At 55.0% G+C, this 17,933-nt stretch overlaps 2 protein-coding genes across 4 annotated transcripts in view; one reads left to right on the forward strand and one right to left on the reverse strand.

Moving 5' to 3' along the window:
* Nucleotides 1-3,038, forward strand: part of wdr13 (WD repeat domain 13) — a 32,647-nt gene extending 29,609 nt beyond the window's left edge. Inside the window, exon 10 of the mRNA XM_059949507.1 lies at nucleotides 2,131-3,038. Within this exon, the coding sequence (XP_059805490.1) occupies nucleotides 2,131-2,315 (185 nt within the window). The 3' untranslated portion in view covers nucleotides 2,316-3,038. The remainder of the gene's footprint in view (nucleotides 1-2,130) is intronic.
* A 67-nt stretch (nucleotides 3,039-3,105) lies between these two features.
* The window catches only part of ftsj1 (FtsJ RNA 2'-O-methyltransferase 1), a 33,157-nt gene continuing 18,329 nt past the window's right edge, over nucleotides 3,106-17,933 (reverse strand). For all 3 annotated transcript variants that reach the window (XM_059949509.1, XM_059949508.1, XM_059949510.1), the window contains 6 exons: nucleotides 10,829-10,881; nucleotides 10,116-10,169; nucleotides 9,617-9,719; nucleotides 5,965-6,048; nucleotides 5,044-5,147; nucleotides 3,106-3,518 (listed from right to left, as the gene is read on the reverse strand). In XM_059949509.1, coding sequence (XP_059805492.1) covers nucleotides 3,114-3,518; nucleotides 5,044-5,147; nucleotides 5,965-6,048; nucleotides 9,617-9,719; nucleotides 10,116-10,169; nucleotides 10,829-10,881 — 803 coding nt within the window. In that variant the 3' untranslated portion in view covers nucleotides 3,106-3,113. The remainder of the gene's footprint in view (nucleotides 3,519-5,043; nucleotides 5,148-5,964; nucleotides 6,049-9,616; nucleotides 9,720-10,115; nucleotides 10,170-10,828; nucleotides 10,882-17,933) is intronic.

The raw sequence follows: 17,933 nt of genomic DNA on the forward strand, positions 1-17,933 counted from the left end.
CCCCACACGTAGCCCCAGGATCCCCCGCCTGAACCACAGGGATAGGAGCAGACGTAGGAATAGGGGCAGGGTTAGAGACAGGGTCAGGGGCAGGAGCAGGGGTCGGCACAGGTGTTGGAGCAGGGATGGGATCAGGGGCAGAGGTAGCTGGGGCACTGGTTCCCGAAGTGGACTCTCTGGGTTTTCGGGTGCTAGGACAGTCCCTCCGAAAGTGCCCCACCTCCCCGCACGCATGGCACCGTGGGCGCTCAGAGCTCCAATACACCTGATAATCTACCCCACCGTGCCGGACAGTAAACCAGCCCTCAACTTCATCCTTCCGTTCCAGTGTCATGAATACCTGTCGCCGGAAAGAGATTACGGTCCGGAGGGTGCGCCTCCTGAATTTGTGCCTGATGGCAGTTATCTCTGACCGTACTTGCCCCAAGCGGGCCAATGCGGGAAGCAGGTCCTCGTTGGGGATGAAAGGCTGTACGTGACCGAGGACGATGCGTTGTGTGGGAGCTGTCACTAGCTCCATCTGTAAAAAGATGTTCTCCACCGTGATCCCTCTACTGAGGGCCCGATGCACCAACTCATCATTCCTCAGGTAAAACACCGCCTTCCCGAACTCCTTCTCAGCGGCCAAAACACCATCTCTCCCCAACAAGTCCTCCATGGCCTCCGCGCACTTTTCCAGGGTAGTTCCAGTTCGCAAAATACATTGCACCCCGCGTTCAACTTTCACCGTCCGAAACAGGGCGTTGTCCGAGGCCGGAGAGGCAGCCACCTTTGCATAACTCCCCGAAGGCCTGCGACTCCCCGCAGACTGGTCCGGCATGTTACTTGTGTGTCCGAACCGAGAATGATACGGTGGTGCTGGTTATAAAGTCTCGGAGTGAGTTGAGTAAATGGCGGGAAAAGTTTGTACTCGACGGTACCTTGCTGGCCCAATGCCAGAAATTCCAACGCCAGGAAAGGCTCCGTTAGTCCTGTAGAAACTTCCAGGCCGTGAGAGGTCGAGACGTCCCAAACGAGGTTCGGCTCCAACACCGAACGAGAATCCCGACGATAGAGATGGAAGGAGGTTGCCCTGATGTCAGTGGGGACAAACAACGTCGTTTGCCTCCGGTTTTGGGAGCGAAACTGCTTCACGGCGAGTTGCCAGCCACCACAGCAGAGTGCTACGCAGTTCGAAGCCGTAAACGAACCCTGTCCAAACTGGCAGAAAAACTCCAAACGAAGCTTCCACTCTAAACCAGCCGCTCACTTAGAAGTTCAAGGGACGTTGGAAACCAATTTCCAAGCCATTCAAGACCTTCATAAAGTAGTTTTTCCCCGATTTCTCCCAGCGCAATCAGAACAGCTCCACTCTGTGTCTGACCCCGGGAGTCTGTGATGGGACGGTGTGAAGGGAGATTCACACTGTGTCTGACTCCGGGAGTGTGTGATGGGACAGTGTGGAGGGAGATTCACTCTGTGTCTGACCCCGGGAGTGTGTGATGGGACGGTGTGGAGGGAGCTTCAATCTGTGTCTGACCCCGGGAGTGTGTGATGGGAAGGTGTGGAGGGAGATTCACTCTGTGTCTGACCCCGGGAGTGTGTGATGGGACGGTGTAGAGGGAGATTCACTCTGTGTCTGACCCCGGGAGTGTGTGATGGGACAGTGTGGAGGGAGATTCACTCTCAGTCTGACCCTGGGAGTGTGTGATGGGACGGTGTGGAGGGAGATTCACTCTCTGTCTGACCCCAGGAGTGTGTGATGGGACAGTGTGGAGGGAGATTCACTCTGTGTCTGACCGCGGGAGTGTGTGATGGGACGGTCTGGAGGGAGATTCAGTCTCTGTCTGACCGTGGGAGTGTGTGATGGGACGGTCTGGAGGGAGATTCAGTCTCTGTCTGACCGTGGGAGTGTGTGATGGGACGGTGTGGAGGGAGATTCACTCTCAGCCTGACCCTGGGAGTGTGTGATGGGACGGTGTGGAGGGAGATTCACTCTGTGTCTGACCCCGGGAGTGTGTGATGGTACAGTGTGGAGGGAGTTTCACTCTGTGTCTGACCCTGGGAGAGTGTGATTGGATGGTGAGAGGGGGTTTCACTCTGCGTCTCAAAGTCTGGTACTATTCGGTTTGCCCTGACTCTCGCCCACAGTCACAGGCAGTGAGGATATGTGTGTCTACTTCTTCGACGTGGAGCGTGCCACCCGTGCCATCGTCAACAAACTGCAGGGCCACAGCGGGGCTGTGCTGGACGTCAGCTTCAACTGCGATGAGAGCCTGCTCGCCTCCAGCGACACTAGGGGCATGGTCATCATCTGGCGCCGGGAGCAGAAGTAACCACAGCCAGGACGAGTGGTCGAGGATCTCCCCCTTTCCCTCTCCCTCCCTCCCGATCGAGGGTCTAGGGAGGGCAAAAGGTGTGGACTCTCCTCTTGACGATGTCCCTACAACCGGTAACCTGCAGGGAAATCTGCATCCTCCCCCTAGAAAGAGTGGAGGGACTGAGGAGATCACAGCATGATCCCAGAGCACTTCCCCCACCTGGCTGTTCAGGGTGATTGCAGGGCACAGCCAGATCCTCCAACCTCTCCTTATCTACTTCCCCTCACCCTGTACAGAGACAGGGAACCTTCCCCCCCCCCCCGCCCTTTCTCTGTGCAGAATCGGGGTAACTGAGCTGACCGGGGTAGGAGAGTGGGTTAACAAAATTGCACAGGCCTCTTCACTTCTCCTGCCACCAGGGTCTCAACCTGGTGCTCTCCAATCCTTGTAAATAGTTGCCTGTCTCCATTCCCACCCCCTTCCCAGGGAGCCAGATCTGTGGAGATGAGGGTGAAGTGTGCCCACAAATATATTTTGACTCTGCTAATTTAACACAAGCTTCCATGAACACGGACAGCAGACCAGACCCACCCACAGCATTAGGGCAGTTGAACGCGAAGAGTGGTGATGGGGGCAGATCGTCGGGATTTCCGTCTGTGAAACTGCCCGTGTGTTTGTAGAAATAGATGTGAAGATGTTCACCACTGTGTATTTTAATAAACATTAATTTATGCGTCACATTTTTGTGGTAGTGGAGAACTACAGCCCACCCCACGCCTCAGAGAACACCTCTGTAAATCCCCCCCCCCCCATTTATGTCATGAAATGCTGAGGAGATGCTTCCTCGGTCACACACAAGCTGTCCGGTGCTTTGGTCTCAGTGTCCTCGGGCGTGGGGCCCTGTCGGCCGTCCTCAGTCACACACAAGCTGTCCGGTGCTTTGGTCTCGGTGTCCTCGGGCGTGGGGCCCTGTCGGCCGTCCTCAGTCACACACAAGCTGTCCGGTGCTTTGGTCTCGGTGTCCTCGGGCGTGGGGCCCTGTCGGCCGTCCTCAGTCACACACAAGCTGTCCGGTGCTTTGGTCACGGTGTCCTCGGGCGTGAGGGCCTGGCAGGCAGCCAGCAAGTTGTTCTTCTTGAGGTAGCAGGCCTCCTGGTAGGGAGGTCGGATGGGTGGCTGTGCCGGGGGAGTGTAGGTGTATTCCTGGCCGGGCTCGAGCTGCAGGAAGTGAGGAGGAAAGGCAGAGGTTACTTGAGGCAATGTGATGGGCACCGCAAACTGTTTCTAACTGGGTGGAAAATAAATAGGGACAGGAGCAGGAGCATTGGCCTGTCTCCTAGCTTACCCTGCTGTTCTATATAATTCAAATTCCACGTGGTGTTTCTATTAACAAACAATACCCTCACGAGGTGCTGGGCAGCCTGTAACTGTTACTACACATTCTGGCACAAATGCAGCATGCCCATGATGCTCGGCGGAAAACACAGAACATAATAAGCTTCCCTCCCCGAGGCCCCGCCAGCAATGGGACTCCTTCTTCCTCAGATTTATACAGTGGCTTCGCCGGCCCTCACGTCCACCGCAAGCATCGACCTCCGACGGCAGAACGGGAATCTACCCTCAGCTGCTACAGCCCTCGAATCTTCCTCCCTCCCAGTGAGTCCTGAAGATGGTTCTTGGTCTGAAACATTCCCGAGTTTCCCAACAATCCAGCCTCCTCGTGGGTAGAAAAATCCCAGAAGTTCTGTGAGATGACATTGTTATGCACCTCCCCCAGCCCACCTCAATTTCCTGACTCTGTTCCCCTTGTTCAAGACTCTCCCACCAGTGGAAACACCTCCACATCTACGGTGGGGTGTGGGGTGCTTCAATCAGGTCCAATTCCTCCATCCGCTGCTAGACAAACCTCATTCGAGGAATTATTGGTCACCCCCAGCCAGCTCCCTAAACAAATGGACACTTTCTATACTCACTCTCTCCGCTTGCTACCTATACTCAGTGGCCAGTTTATTAGATACACCTGTACGTTGATGTAAATATCTAATCAGCCAATCACGCAGCAGCAACTCAATGCATCAAAGCATGCCGACATGGTCCAAGAGGTTCAGACCAAACATCAGAATGGGGAAGACGTGATCCAAGTAACTTTGACTGGGGAATGATTGCTGGTGCCAGATGGGGTGGTTTGAGTATCTCAGAAACTGCTGATCTGCTGGCATCTTCTCACACACGACACTCTGCAGAGCAGGGTTCCTAACCCACAGTCCATGGACCTCCCAGTTAATGGTAGGGATCCATGGCATCAAAAAGGTTGGGAACCCCTGCTCTAGTTTAGAGAATGGTGCAAAAAAAAACTGGGTGGTGGTGAAATTCCTCCTCATCTCCATTCTAAAAGGATGTTCCTCTGATATTAGACACCTCCATCATAGGAAACATCCTCTCCACAGCTAATCTATCGAGGCCTTGCAACATTCAATTCTTCTCGATTCCAGTGTGCAGGGGCCCAGCGCCATCAAATGCTTCTCATACGAGTCTACTCTCATCTCCCTTTTTACCAAGACCTCACATCACACTAATCCTCAACAGGACCGACACTAATAACCGTGAAAGGTGTCAGAAAACAAAAGCAAAGAGCTGGTCTCAGCTGTTGGGGAGGGAAATGGACAGTCAGTGGGTAGGGAAGAGAGTCTCACTGCTCGGGAAGCTGAACGAGGAATTCACGCTGGAGGAAGGCTGTACCTACCTGTAGGGGGTAGGTCTTGTCGGAGTCGTAGGCACTGAGGTCACCGCAGGCCAGGAAGGGCACGATGACCCTGTTGGCACCCTCCAGCTGGTTGAAGTCCACATCTGCAGAGGAATGGTGGGGGGAAGAGAGGGTTTACTGAATAACATCCTTCAACACACATTACAGGCTTGACGTAGAGAACCATAGCAACTAATCCCTCCTCCCTGCTACTTTTAAAAGCTACAAAAGTTTATTTACAAGGTGCAGACATTCAGTCAGTACACTCAGATTAAAATATGGTTACTACCGGCTATAATGCAAGACCCCCACTGCAACAGTGTGCTCCCTCTCCCAAGGATAGCCAGGCACGAACATATCCTTGGAAGGGGGCAGGCAGTTGGCCCGGGTAACACCCTTCACTTTTGACCGCCTAGACCCGCGAATGGCCATCTTGGAGCAAGCCCATCAGGAGATCCTCCTCATTCTCCGAACTGAGGGGCGTGGGACTAAAGTGCAGCCAGAACCTCAGCAGTAGCCCCTTGAGAAACTCGAGAGTGGCTGCAACCTCTCACATGCACGTGTGGTACACTGCCTCCTCCCGCCCACAGAATGCACAGGTGAACCTGTTGTGGAAGCAGGGTAGTCCCGAGCGGAGAAGGTGTGGAGGGTGGTCACAGTACAGGTTTCTCTGCGGGGTCCCGAGGCGGAGAGCTGACAACTGGGCATGCGCACACACCAATGACTGACTGCCCTCTGCGGCCCTGCCACCCCTTCCACAGTGTGGCAATCCTTCCCTCCCGAGTAATGTCCTTCAGCACAGCACCGAGGGCCACACCCTACCACCCCTCTCATGACACTGCCCCGTCCCCACTCCTTCCGTGGCCCTCCCACAGCAGAGTACTCCCACCTCGAAGACCCTCTCCCGTCGCCCCTCCCTACCGTAGCAGTGGTCGAGGAGCGGGTTGGACATATTGGGCACATAGCCAGGGGGAGGTGCGTAACCCCGGCAAACGACAAACGCCTCTGCGGAGAGATCAGAAACAGCAGTTGGCAACCCCCCAAAACAGACCCTGGACGCTGCGCAGTCCAGCCGTGTTACCAGCAAATTATCCGTGTGTCGGGCTCACCTGTCCCTTTGCAATCCTGACCCCCTCTATCTCTCTGCAATCCTCCCATTCCCCTGTCCCTTTACTCCTTCCCTCCTCAACCCCTTCTGTCCATCTTCAACCCCCTCTGTCCTTCACTCCTGACCCTCCTCAATCCCAATGAACCCCTCCCACTCTCCCCAGCTCCCCAAGAGCCTCTGTGTCTGCAATCCTGGCACCTCCAGCTCCAGGGGTGGTGGTAGGGCCTTTAAGAGACTCCTAGATAGGCACATGGATGGACTACATTGACGGGGAGGGTTAGATTGATCTTAAGAGTAGGTTGAAAGGTTATGGGCTGTCAGGCCTGGACTGTGCTGTCGTGTTCTATGAATGATATCAGCTGACCCTCCCGAGTGGATTGGGGGGGGGAGATGATGGATTGAATTTATTGCTAGGAAGCAGAGGGCGACAGCCGAGGGCTGATTCTCGGAGTGGATATTGGTGTGGTGCATAAGCAACTTGGACAGGAATGCACAAGGTTAGTACAATTGTGGATGATACTAAGATGGTGGTGTCGCAGGTTATGAGAAAGCATGGTTTTGATCAGCTGGAGATGCGAGTCAAGATTTGATCACTTGGAGAGATCAAACCAGGGGAGTGTTTAGAAACAGAAGGGAACTGGGAATATTGTTGTTTGCACTGTGGGAGAAAACTGCAGCACCCGGAGGAAACGGGAAGAAGGTACAAACTCTGGTGAATGGGTACGAAGGGTGAATGGGTACGAAGGGTGAATGGGTACGAAGGGTGAATGAACCCTGCTCGCTGGTAAATGGGACTAGCTCAGGTGCACAGTGTGGGCCGAAGGGCCTTTTTCTGTACTGTACAAGTCTCTGAAATGGTTGAAATCCAGATGCCAGTATGGGGAGGGGAGAGGGTCCAGTTGGCTGGGGTGTCCAAATAGAATGAAGGGGTTGGGACGCAATCGAGTGGTTAAGAACGCATACAGTGTATTGGCCTTCATTAGCTGAGGGACTGAGTTGAAGAGCCCTGAGATAATATTGCAGCTCTATAAACCCCGGGTTAGACCACACTCAGGTATTCTGTTCAGTTCTGGTCACCTCATTATGTGGAAGCTTGACAGAGGGTGCAGAGGAGATTCACCAGGACGCTGCCTGGATTAGAGAGGGTGCAGAGGAGATTCACCAGGACGCTGCCTGGATTAGAGAGGGTGCAGAGGAGATTCACCAAGACGCTGCCTGGATTAGAGAGGGTGCAGAGGAGATTCACCAGGACGCTGCCTGGATTAGAGAGGGTGCAGAGGAGATTCACCAGGACGCTGCCTGGATTAGAGAGGGTGCAGAGGAGATTCACCAGGACGCTGCCTGGATTAGAGAGGGTGCAGAGGAGATTCACCAGGACGCTGCCTGGATTAGAGAGGGTGCAGAGGAGATTCACCAGGATGCTGCCTGGATTAGAGTGGGTGCAGAGGAGATTCACCAGGACACTGCCTGGATTAGAGAGGGTGCAGAGGAGATTCACCAGGACGCTGCCTGGATTAGAGAGGGTGCAGAGGAGATTCACCAGGATGCTGCCTGGATTAGAGTGGGTGCAGAGGAGATTCACCAGGATGCTGCCTGGATTAGAGTGGGTGCAGAGGAGATTCATCAGGATGCTGCCTGGATTAGAGAGGGTGCAGAGGAGATTCGCCAGGATGCTGCCTGGATTAGTATGTGATGATTGGTTGAGCAACAGGCTTTTCTCTCTGAAGTGAGGGACAACTCGATAGAGGTGTACAAGTTGATACAAGGACAGCCAGAGGAATTTTTCCCAGGGCAGAAATGGCCAGTACTAGAGGACATCCATTTGAGATGATTGGAGGAAAGTAGAGGGGGGATGTTGGAGGAGGGTTTTAGTTTACAGAGTGGTGTGTGCATAGAACACATTGACAGGGATGGTGGTAGAGGGCAGATACATTAGGAACATTTAAGATACTTATGGATGATAGGAAATGGAGGGCTATGTGGGAGGGAAAGGTTAGATTGATCATGGAGTAGGTTTATATGGGACAGCACAACATCGTGGGCCAAAGGGCCTGTATTGTTATACCCTCAGTGGCCACTTCATGAGATACACATGTACATTAACACAAATATCTAATCAGCCAATCAGGTGGCAGCAACTCAATGCATAAAAGCATGCTGACACGGTCAAGAGGTTCAGCTGTTGTTTAAGCCAAACATCAGAATGGGGAAGAAATGTGATTGAAGTGACTTTCACCAAGGAGTGATTGTTGGGGCCAGACGGGGTGGTTTGAGCAACTCAGAAACACAACAGTTTACAGAGAATGGACGAGAAACGGGGGAAAAAATCCAGTGAGTGGCAATTCTGTGGGCAAAAGCACCTTGTTAATGAGAGAGGTCAGAGGAGAATGGCCAGACTGGAACTCACATAACGAAGTGGATCCGTCACGAATGTACACGCAGTAGCCACTCTATCAGGAGGTGGGCACTCTGCCTATGCTTTCCACCCAGAGGCTGGTAAGAGGAAGAGGATGAAGCAGGTACATTGAAAGATGCTTGGATGGGAACATGGATAGGAAACTTAAGTGACACGGGCAAATGGGACGAGCATAGAATATAGTATCGGGAAGTGTATGATCACACACTTTGGTAGAAGGACTAAATGCAGACTAGATTCTAAGTGGGGAGTAAATTCAAAAATCGGAGGTGCAAAGGGACTTGGGAGTCCTCATGCAGGATTCCCTAGAGGTTAACTTGCAGATTGAGTCAGTGGTAAGGAAGGCAAATGCAACATTAGCATTAATTTCAAGGGGACAAGAATATAAAAGAGAGGATGTGATGCTGAGGTTTTATAAGGCACTGATCAGACTACACGGAGTACTGCGAGCAGTTTGGGGTTTTTACCTAATGACGTGCTGGAGAGAATCCAGAAGAGGTTCACGAGAACGCTTCTGGGAATAAAATTGTTAACGTATGAGGAGCATTTGCTGGCTCTGGGCCTGTACTTGCTGGAGCTCAGAAGAACGAGGTCTGGATAAAGTGGACATGGAGAGGATGTTTCACATAGCGAGGGAATCTAGGAGCAGAGGACACAGAGTCAAAATAAAGGGATGTCCCTTTAGAACAGAGATGAGGAGGAACCTCTTCAGCCAGTTGAGTGGTGATTCTATGGAATTCACTGCCACAGCTGATTGTGAAGGGCAAGGAACTTGGTGTATTTAAAACAGAGGCTCAGGATTAGGCAGTGTGCAGATGGTTACAGAGAGAAGGCAGGAGGACGGGGTTGAGAGGGATAGTTGATGGAAAGGCAAAGCAAGTTCAGCTCCTATGTGTTATGGTCTTAGATGGGGACCTTGGTCAGCATGGGCCATTGGGCTGTGTGACCCCATGATTCTAACCCCCCACCCACAGTTCTGGGGGGAGAGAGGATCTGTACCCCAGCAAGAGGGGAAATGGTGGAATGGCGGTGATAATTCCAGCTCTCACCGATGCTCGAGTTGCGGCTGCTCCGCGGTTTGGCGCAGGTGACGTCGCTGAAGAACAGACGGAGCTGAGAGTACAGGAGGGTGACATCCTTCCCGCGGAAGATCTGTGGGGTGGGGATTGTAAAGCAGAGGGTGAGAGCTGGGGGAGGCGTGAGGGGAGGGGGCAGGTCGGTGGGTAGGGTGGGAGCGCCGCAGCGGGGGTGGTGTGGGAGGGAGAGCATGGCAGAGTGGGAACATCGCAGGAGGGGCAGTGGAGGGGAAGGGGCATGACGGAGCTGGACGGAGCGCGATAGAGAGGGTGCGGAGGGAGGGTTAGTGGGGCAGGGTGAGTGAACTGAGAGAGAGGTGGATAGTGGGGAGGGAGCACTGCAGAAGGAACGGCGGGGGGGCAAAACGGGAGCGCGCTGGAGTGGGAAAGATGGTGAAGAAGGATCTGCTGAGGTGAGGGAGCGCGGGAGTAAGGAGGGTGCACGTGCGGGTGGGATCTGACAGACGCCTACCTTTGCCACGAAGGTCCCTCCAGGTTTCAGCACGTGAGTGGTGATGTTTAAGGCCTGGAAAAAGGGCAAGATCAAGAGGTAAGCCAACCAGAGGATATCCTAGCAATTTGCCCCAACTACCTGGAGAATTACTTACTTACTTTAATAGCTAATCATTCCCCTAATTTAAACTCACCCCATTCCCCTAATCACAACATGGCTGCTCTCCCTGGCCCGTACCGGTTTCTGGTTCATCTACTCCAGGGATTCCTACCCTGGGGTCCACGAACCCCTTGGTTAATGGTAGGGGTCAATGGCATCAACGAGGCTGGGAACCCCTGCAGTAATCTGATGTACCACTGAGAGTGTCCTGACTGATGGCCTCACAGTTTGGTTTGGGAATTTAAATATGCAGGAATTTCAGGAGCGGCAGAGAGTCACGGACTCGGCCCAATACATCACGGGCACATCCCCTCCCCACCATGAGTCCTGCCTCAAAAAGGTGATGTGCATCATCTGCACCGTGCTTAGTTCTACTTTGAAGACAACTTCACACTGTTTCTCTGGACTAAGAGGACAATTTCCTCAAAACGATTTGGCAGTGCACTATAGACCCGGAGCAGTTTCAAACTGTGGAGACGCTCCAGTACATTTGGTTGAAGGTCGGCAGAGAGAATCAAAGTGTCGGACCGTCTCTGTGCCGAGAACTGTTAAATATCGGCGGGTGAACTCACCGCAAGCAGAAGCTGAGCCTGGATGTATTCGTCAATGTCATGAAGACCGGTGACTGCAACAGAGAGCGGACATCACTTGGGGTAGAGTCATTCTATAGACCAATCCACACCGTCCCAGCACACACCCCGGGGTCAGACACACACTGAATCTACCTCCCCACTGTCCCACCACACACTCACGGGGTAAGACCCAGAGTGAAGCTCCCTCCACCCCATCCCATCACACAGTCCCGGGGTCAGCCACAGAGTGAAACTCCCTCCACCCCGTCCTATCACACACTCCCGGGGTCAGATACAGAGTGAAACTCCCTCCACACCGTCCCATCACACACTCCCGGGGTCAGACACAGAGTGAAGCTCCCTCCACCCCGTCCTATCACACACTCCCGGGGTCAGCCACAGAGTGAAACTCCCTCCACACCGTCCCATCACACACTCACGGGGTCAGACACAGAGTGAAGCTCCCTCCACACCATCTCATCACACACTCCCGGGGTCAGACGCAGAGTGAAGCTCCCTCCACTGTCCCATCACACACTCCCGGGGTCAGACACAGAGTGAAGCTCCCTCCACCCCGTCCCATCACACACTCCCGGGGTCAGACACAGACAGGAGCTCCCTCCACACCATCACAACACACACTCCCGAGGTCAGACACAGAATGAATCTCCCTCCACACCGCCCCATCACACACACCCGGGGTCAGACACAGAATAAAGTTCCCTCCACACCGTCCCATCACACACTCCTGGGGTCAGACAAAGAATGAAGCTCCCTCCACCCCGTCCCATCACACACTCCCAGGGTCAGACACTGAATGAAGCTCCCTGCACAATGTCCCATTACAAACTCCAGGGGTCAGACACAGAGTGAATCTCCCTCCACACAGTCCCATCACACACTCCCGGGGTCAGACACTGAATGAAGCTCCCTGCACAATGTCCCATCACAAACTCCAGGGGTCAGACACAGACTGAAACTCCCTCCACACCGTCCCATCACACAGTCCCGGGGTCAGACACAGAATGAAGTTCCCTCCACACTGTCCCATTACACACTCCTAGGGTCAGACAGAGTGAAGCTCCCTCCACACCGTCGCATCACACACTCCCGGGGTCAGACACAGAGTGAATCTCCCTCCACACCGTCCCATCACACACTCCCGGGGTCAGACACAGAGTGAATCTCCCTCCACACAGTCCCATCACACACTCCCGGGGTCAGACCCAGAGTGAAGCTCCCTCCACAACGTCCCATCACAAATTGCCGGGGTCAGACACAGAGTGAATCTCCCTCCACACAGTCCCATCACACACTCCCAGGGTCAGACACTGAATGAAGCTCCCTGCACAATGTCCCATCACAAACTCCAGGGGTCAGACACAGAGTGAATCTCCCTCCACACCTTTCCATCACACACTCCCGGGGTCAGACACAGAGTGAATCTCCCTTCACACTGTCCCATCACACACTCCCTGGGTCAGACACTGAGTGAATCTCCCTCCACACCGTCCCATCACACACTCCCGGGGTCAGACACAGAGTGAATCTCCCTCCACACCGTCCCATCACACACTCCCTGGGTCAGACACTGAGTGAATCTCCCTCCACACCGTCCCATCACACGCTCCCAGTGTCAGACACAGAGTGAATCTCCCTCCACACCGTCCCATCACACACTCCCGGGGTCAGACACAGAGTGAATCTCCCTCCACACTGTCCCATCACACACTCCCGGGGTCAGACACAGAATGAAGTTCCCTCCACACCGTCTCATCACATACTCCCGGGGTGAGACACAGAGTGAAGCTCCCTCCACCCCGTCCCATCATACACTCCCAGGGTCAGACACAGAATGAAACTCCCTCCACACCGTCCCATCACATACTCCTGGGGTCAGACACAGAGTGAAACTCCCTCCACACCGTCCCATCACACACTCCCGGGGTCAGACACTGAGTGAATCTCCCTCCACACCATCCCATCACACACTCCCTGGGTCAGTCACTGAGTAAATCTCCCTCCACACCGTCCCATCACACACTCCTGGGGTCAGACACAGAGTGAATCTCCCTTCACACTGTCCCATCACACACTCCCTGGGTCAGACACTAAGTGAATCTCCCTCCACACCGTCCCATCACACGCTCCCAGGGTCAGACACAGAGTGAAGCTCCCTCCACACTGTCCCATCACACACTCCCGGGGTCAGACAGAGTGAAGCTCCCTCCACCCCGTCCCATCACACACTCCCGGGGTCAGACACAGAGTGAAGCTCCCTCCACACCGTCGCATCGCACATTGCTGGGGTCAGACACAGAATGAAGTTCCCTCCACACCGTCCCATCACACTCTCCCGGGGTCAGACAGAGTGAATTTCCTTCCACACCGTCCCATCACACACTCCCGGGGTCAGACACAGAGTGAAGCTCCCTCCACAATGTCCCATCACAAACTCCAGGGGTCAGACACAGAGTGAATCTCCCTCCACACCTTTCCATCACACACTCCCGGGGTCAGACACAGAATGAAGTTCCCTCCACACCGTCTCATCACATACTCCCGGGGTGAGACACAGAGTGAAGCTCCCTCCACCCCGTCCCATCATACACTCCCAGGGTCAGACACAGAATGAAACTCCCTCCACACCGTCCCATCACATACTCCTGGGGTCAGACACAGAGTGAAACTCCCTCCACACCGTCCCATCACGCACTCCCGGGGTCAGACACTGAGTGAACCTCCCTCCACACAGTCCCATCACACACTCCTGGGGTCAGACACAGAGTGAATCTCCCTTCACACCGTCCCATCACACACTCCTGGGGTCAGACACAGAGTGAATCTCCCTTCACACTGTCCCATCACACACTCCCTGGGTCAGACACTGAGTGAATCTCCCTCCACACCGTCCCATCACACGCTCCCAGGGTCAGACACAGAGTGAATCTCCCTCCACACCGTCCCATCACACACTCCCGGGGTCAGACACAGAGTGAATCTCCCTCCACACCGTCCCATCACACACTCCCTGGGTCAGACACTGAGTGAATCTCCCTCCACACCGTCCCATCACACGCTCCCAGTGTCAGACACAGAGTGAATCTCCCTCCACACCGTCCCATCACACACTCCCGGGGTCAGACACAGAGTGAATCTCCCTCCACACTGTCCCATCACACACTCCCGGGGTCAGACACAGAATGAAGTTCCCTCCACACCGTCTCATCACATACTCCCGGGGTGAGACACAGAGTGAAGCTCCCTCCACCCCGTCCCATCATACACTCCCAGGGTCAGACACAGAATGAAACTCCCTCCACACCGTCCCATCACATACTCCTGGGGTCAGACACAGAGTGAAACTCCCTCCACACCGTCCCATCACACACTCCCGGGGTCAGACACTGAGTGAATCTCCCTCCACACCATCCCATCACACACTCCCTGGGTCAGTCACTGAGTAAATCTCCCTCCACACCGTCCCATCACACACTCCTGGGGTCAGACACAGAGTGAATCTCCCTTCACACTGTCCCATCACACACTCCCTGGGTCAGACACTGAGTGAATCTCCCTCCACACCGTCCCATCACACGCTCCCAGGGTCAGACACTGAGTGAATCTCCCTCCACACCGTCCCATCACACGCTCCCAGGGTCAGACACAGAGTGAATCTCCCTCCACACCGTCCCATCACACACTCCCGGGGTCAGACACAGAGTGAATCTCCCTCCACACCGTCCCATCACACACTCCCTGGGTCAGACACTGAGTGAATCTCCCTCCACACCGTCCCATCACACGCTCCCAGGGTCAGACACAGAGTGAATCTCCCTCCACACCGTCCCATCACACACTCCCGGGGTCAGACACAGAGTGAATCTCCCTTCACACTGTCCCATCACAAACTCCCTGGGTCAGACACTGAGTGAATCTCCCTCCACACCGTCCCATCACACGCTCCCAGGGTCAGACACAGAGTGAATCTCCCTCCACTCCGTCCCATCACACTCTCCCGGGGTCAGACACAGAGTGAATCTCCCTCCACTCTGTCCCAACACACTCCCAGGGTCAGACACAGAGTGAATCTCCCTCCACACCGTCCCATCACACACTCCCGGGTCAGACACTGAGTGAATCTCCCTCCACACCGTCCCATCACACACTCCCTGGGTCAGACACAGAGTGAATCTCCCTCCACACCGTCCCATCACACACTCCCGGGGTCAGACACAGAGTGAATCTCCCTCCACACCGTCCCATCACACACTCCCGGGGTCAGACACAGAGTGAATCTCCCTCCACACCGTCCCATCACACACTCCCGGGGTCAGACATAGAGTGAATCTCCCTCCACACCGTCCCATCACACACTCCCGGGGTCAGACACAGAGTGAACCTCCCTCCACACCGTCCCATCACACACTCCCGGGGTCAGACACTGAGTGAACCTCCCTCCACACAGTCCCATCACACACTCCCAGGGTCAGACACAGAGTGAATCTCCCTCCACACCATCCCATCACACACTCCCTGGGTCAGTCACTGAGTAAATCTCCCTCCACACCGTCCCATCACACACTCCTGGGGTCAGACACAGAGTGAATCTCCCTTCACACCGTCCCATCACACACTCCTGGGGTCAGACACAGAGTGAATCTCCCTTCACACTGTCCCATCACACACTCCCTGGGTCAGACACTGAGTGAATCTCCCTCCACACCGTCCCATCACACGCTCCCAGGGTCAGACACAGAGTGAATCTCCCTCCACACCGTCCCATCACACACTCCCGGGGTCAGACACAGAGTGAATCTCCCTCCACACCGTCCCATCACACACTCCCTGGGTCAGACACTGAGTGAATCTCCCTCCACACCGTCCCATCACACGCTCCCAGTGTCAGACACAGAGTGAATCTCCCTCCACACCGTCCCATCACACACTCCCGGGGTCAGACACAGAGTGAATCTCCCTCCACACTGTCCCATCACACACTCCCGGGGTCAGACACAGAATGAAGTTCCCTCCACACCGTCTCATCACATACTCCCGGGGTGAGACACAGAGTGAAGCTCCCTCCACCCCGTCCCATCATACACTCCCAGGGTCAGACACAGAATGAAACTCCCTCCACACCGTCCCATCACATACTCCTGGGGTCAGACACAGAGTGAAACTCCCTCCACACCGTCCCATCACACACTCCCGGGGTCAGACACTGAGTGAATCTCCCTCCACACCATCCCATCACACACTCCCTGGGTCAGTCACTGAGTAAATCTCCCTCCACACCGTCCCATCACACACTCCTGGGGTCAGACACAGAGTGAATCTCCCTTCACACTGTCCCATCACACACTCCCTGGGTCAGACACTGAGTGAATCTCCCTCCACACCGTCCCATCACACGCTCCCAGGGTCAGACACAGAGTGAATCTCCCTCCACACCGTCCCATCACACACTCCCGGGGTCAGACACAGAGTGAATCTCCCTCCACACCGTCCCATCACACACTCCCTGGGTCAGACACTGAGTGAATCTCCCTCCACACCGTCCCATCACACGCTCCCAGGGTCAGACACAGAGTGAATCTCCCTCCACACCGTCCCATCACACACTCCCGGGGTCAGACACAGAGTGAATCTCCCTTCACACTGTCCCATCACACACTCCCTGGGTCAGACACTGAGTGAATCTCCCTCCACACCGTCCCATCACACGCTCCCAGGGTCAGACACAGAGTGAATCTCCCTCCACTCCGTCCCATCACACTCTCCCGGGGTCAGACACAGAGTGAATCTCCCTCCACTCTGTCCCAACACACTCCCAGGGTCAGACACAGAGTGAATCTCCCTCCACACCGTCCCATCACACACTCCCGGGTCAGACACTGAGTGAATCTCCCTCCACACCGTCCCATCACACACTCCCTGGGTCAGACACAGAGTGAATCTCCCTCCACACCGTCCCATCACACACTCCCGGGGTCAGACACAGAGTGAATCTCCCTCCACACCGTCCCATCACACACTCCCGGGGTCAGACACAGAGTGAAACTCCCTCCACACCGTCCCATCACACACTCCCGGGGTCAGACACAGAGTGAATCTCCCTCCACACCGTCCCATCACACACTCCCGGGGTCAGACACAGAGTGAACCTCCCTCCACACCGTCCCATCACACACTCCCGGGGTCAGACACAGAGTGAACCTCCCTCCACACCGTCCCATCACACACTCCCGGGGTCAGACACAGAGTGAAGCTCCCTCCACACCGTCCCATCACACACTCCCGGGGTCAGACACAGAGTGAATCTCCCTCCACACCGTCCCATCACACACTCCCGGGGTCAGACACAGAGTGAAGCTCCCTCCACACCGTCCCATCACACACTCCCGGGGTCAGACACAGAGTGAAGCTCCCTCCACACCGTCCCATCACACACTCCCGGGGTCAGACACAGAGTGAATCTCCCTCCACACCCTCCCATTACACACTCCCGGGGTCAGACACTGAGTGAATCTCCCTCCACACCCTCCCATCACACACTCCCGGGGTCAGACACAGAGTGAAGCTCCCTCCACACCGTCCCATCACACACTCCCGGGGTCAGACACAGAGTGAAACTCCCTCCACACCGTCCCATCACACACTCCCGGGGTCAGACACAGAATGAAGTTCCCTCCACACCGTCTCATCACATACTCCCGGGGTGAGACACAGAGTGAAGCTCCCTCCACCCCGTCCCATCATACACTCCCAGGGTCAGACACAGAATGAAACTCCCTCCACACCGTCCCATCACATACTCCTGGGGTCAGACACAGAATGAAGCTCCCTGCACAATGTCCCATCACAAACTCCAGGGGTCAGACACAGACTGAAACTCCCTCCACACCGTCCCATCACACAGTCCCGGGGTCAGACACAGAATGAAGTTCCCTCCACACTGTCCCATTACACACTCCTAGGGTCAGACAGAGTGAAGCTCCCTCCACACCGTCGCATCACACACTCCCGGGGTCAGACACAGAGTGAATCTCCCTCCACACCGTCCCATCACACACTCCCGGGGTCAGACACAGAGTGAATCTCC

The sequence above is a fragment of the Hypanus sabinus genome, chromosome 24 (assembly GCF_030144855.1).
Source record: "Hypanus sabinus isolate sHypSab1 chromosome 24, sHypSab1.hap1, whole genome shotgun sequence".
NCBI lineage: Eukaryota > Metazoa > Chordata > Chondrichthyes > Myliobatiformes > Dasyatidae > Hypanus > Hypanus sabinus.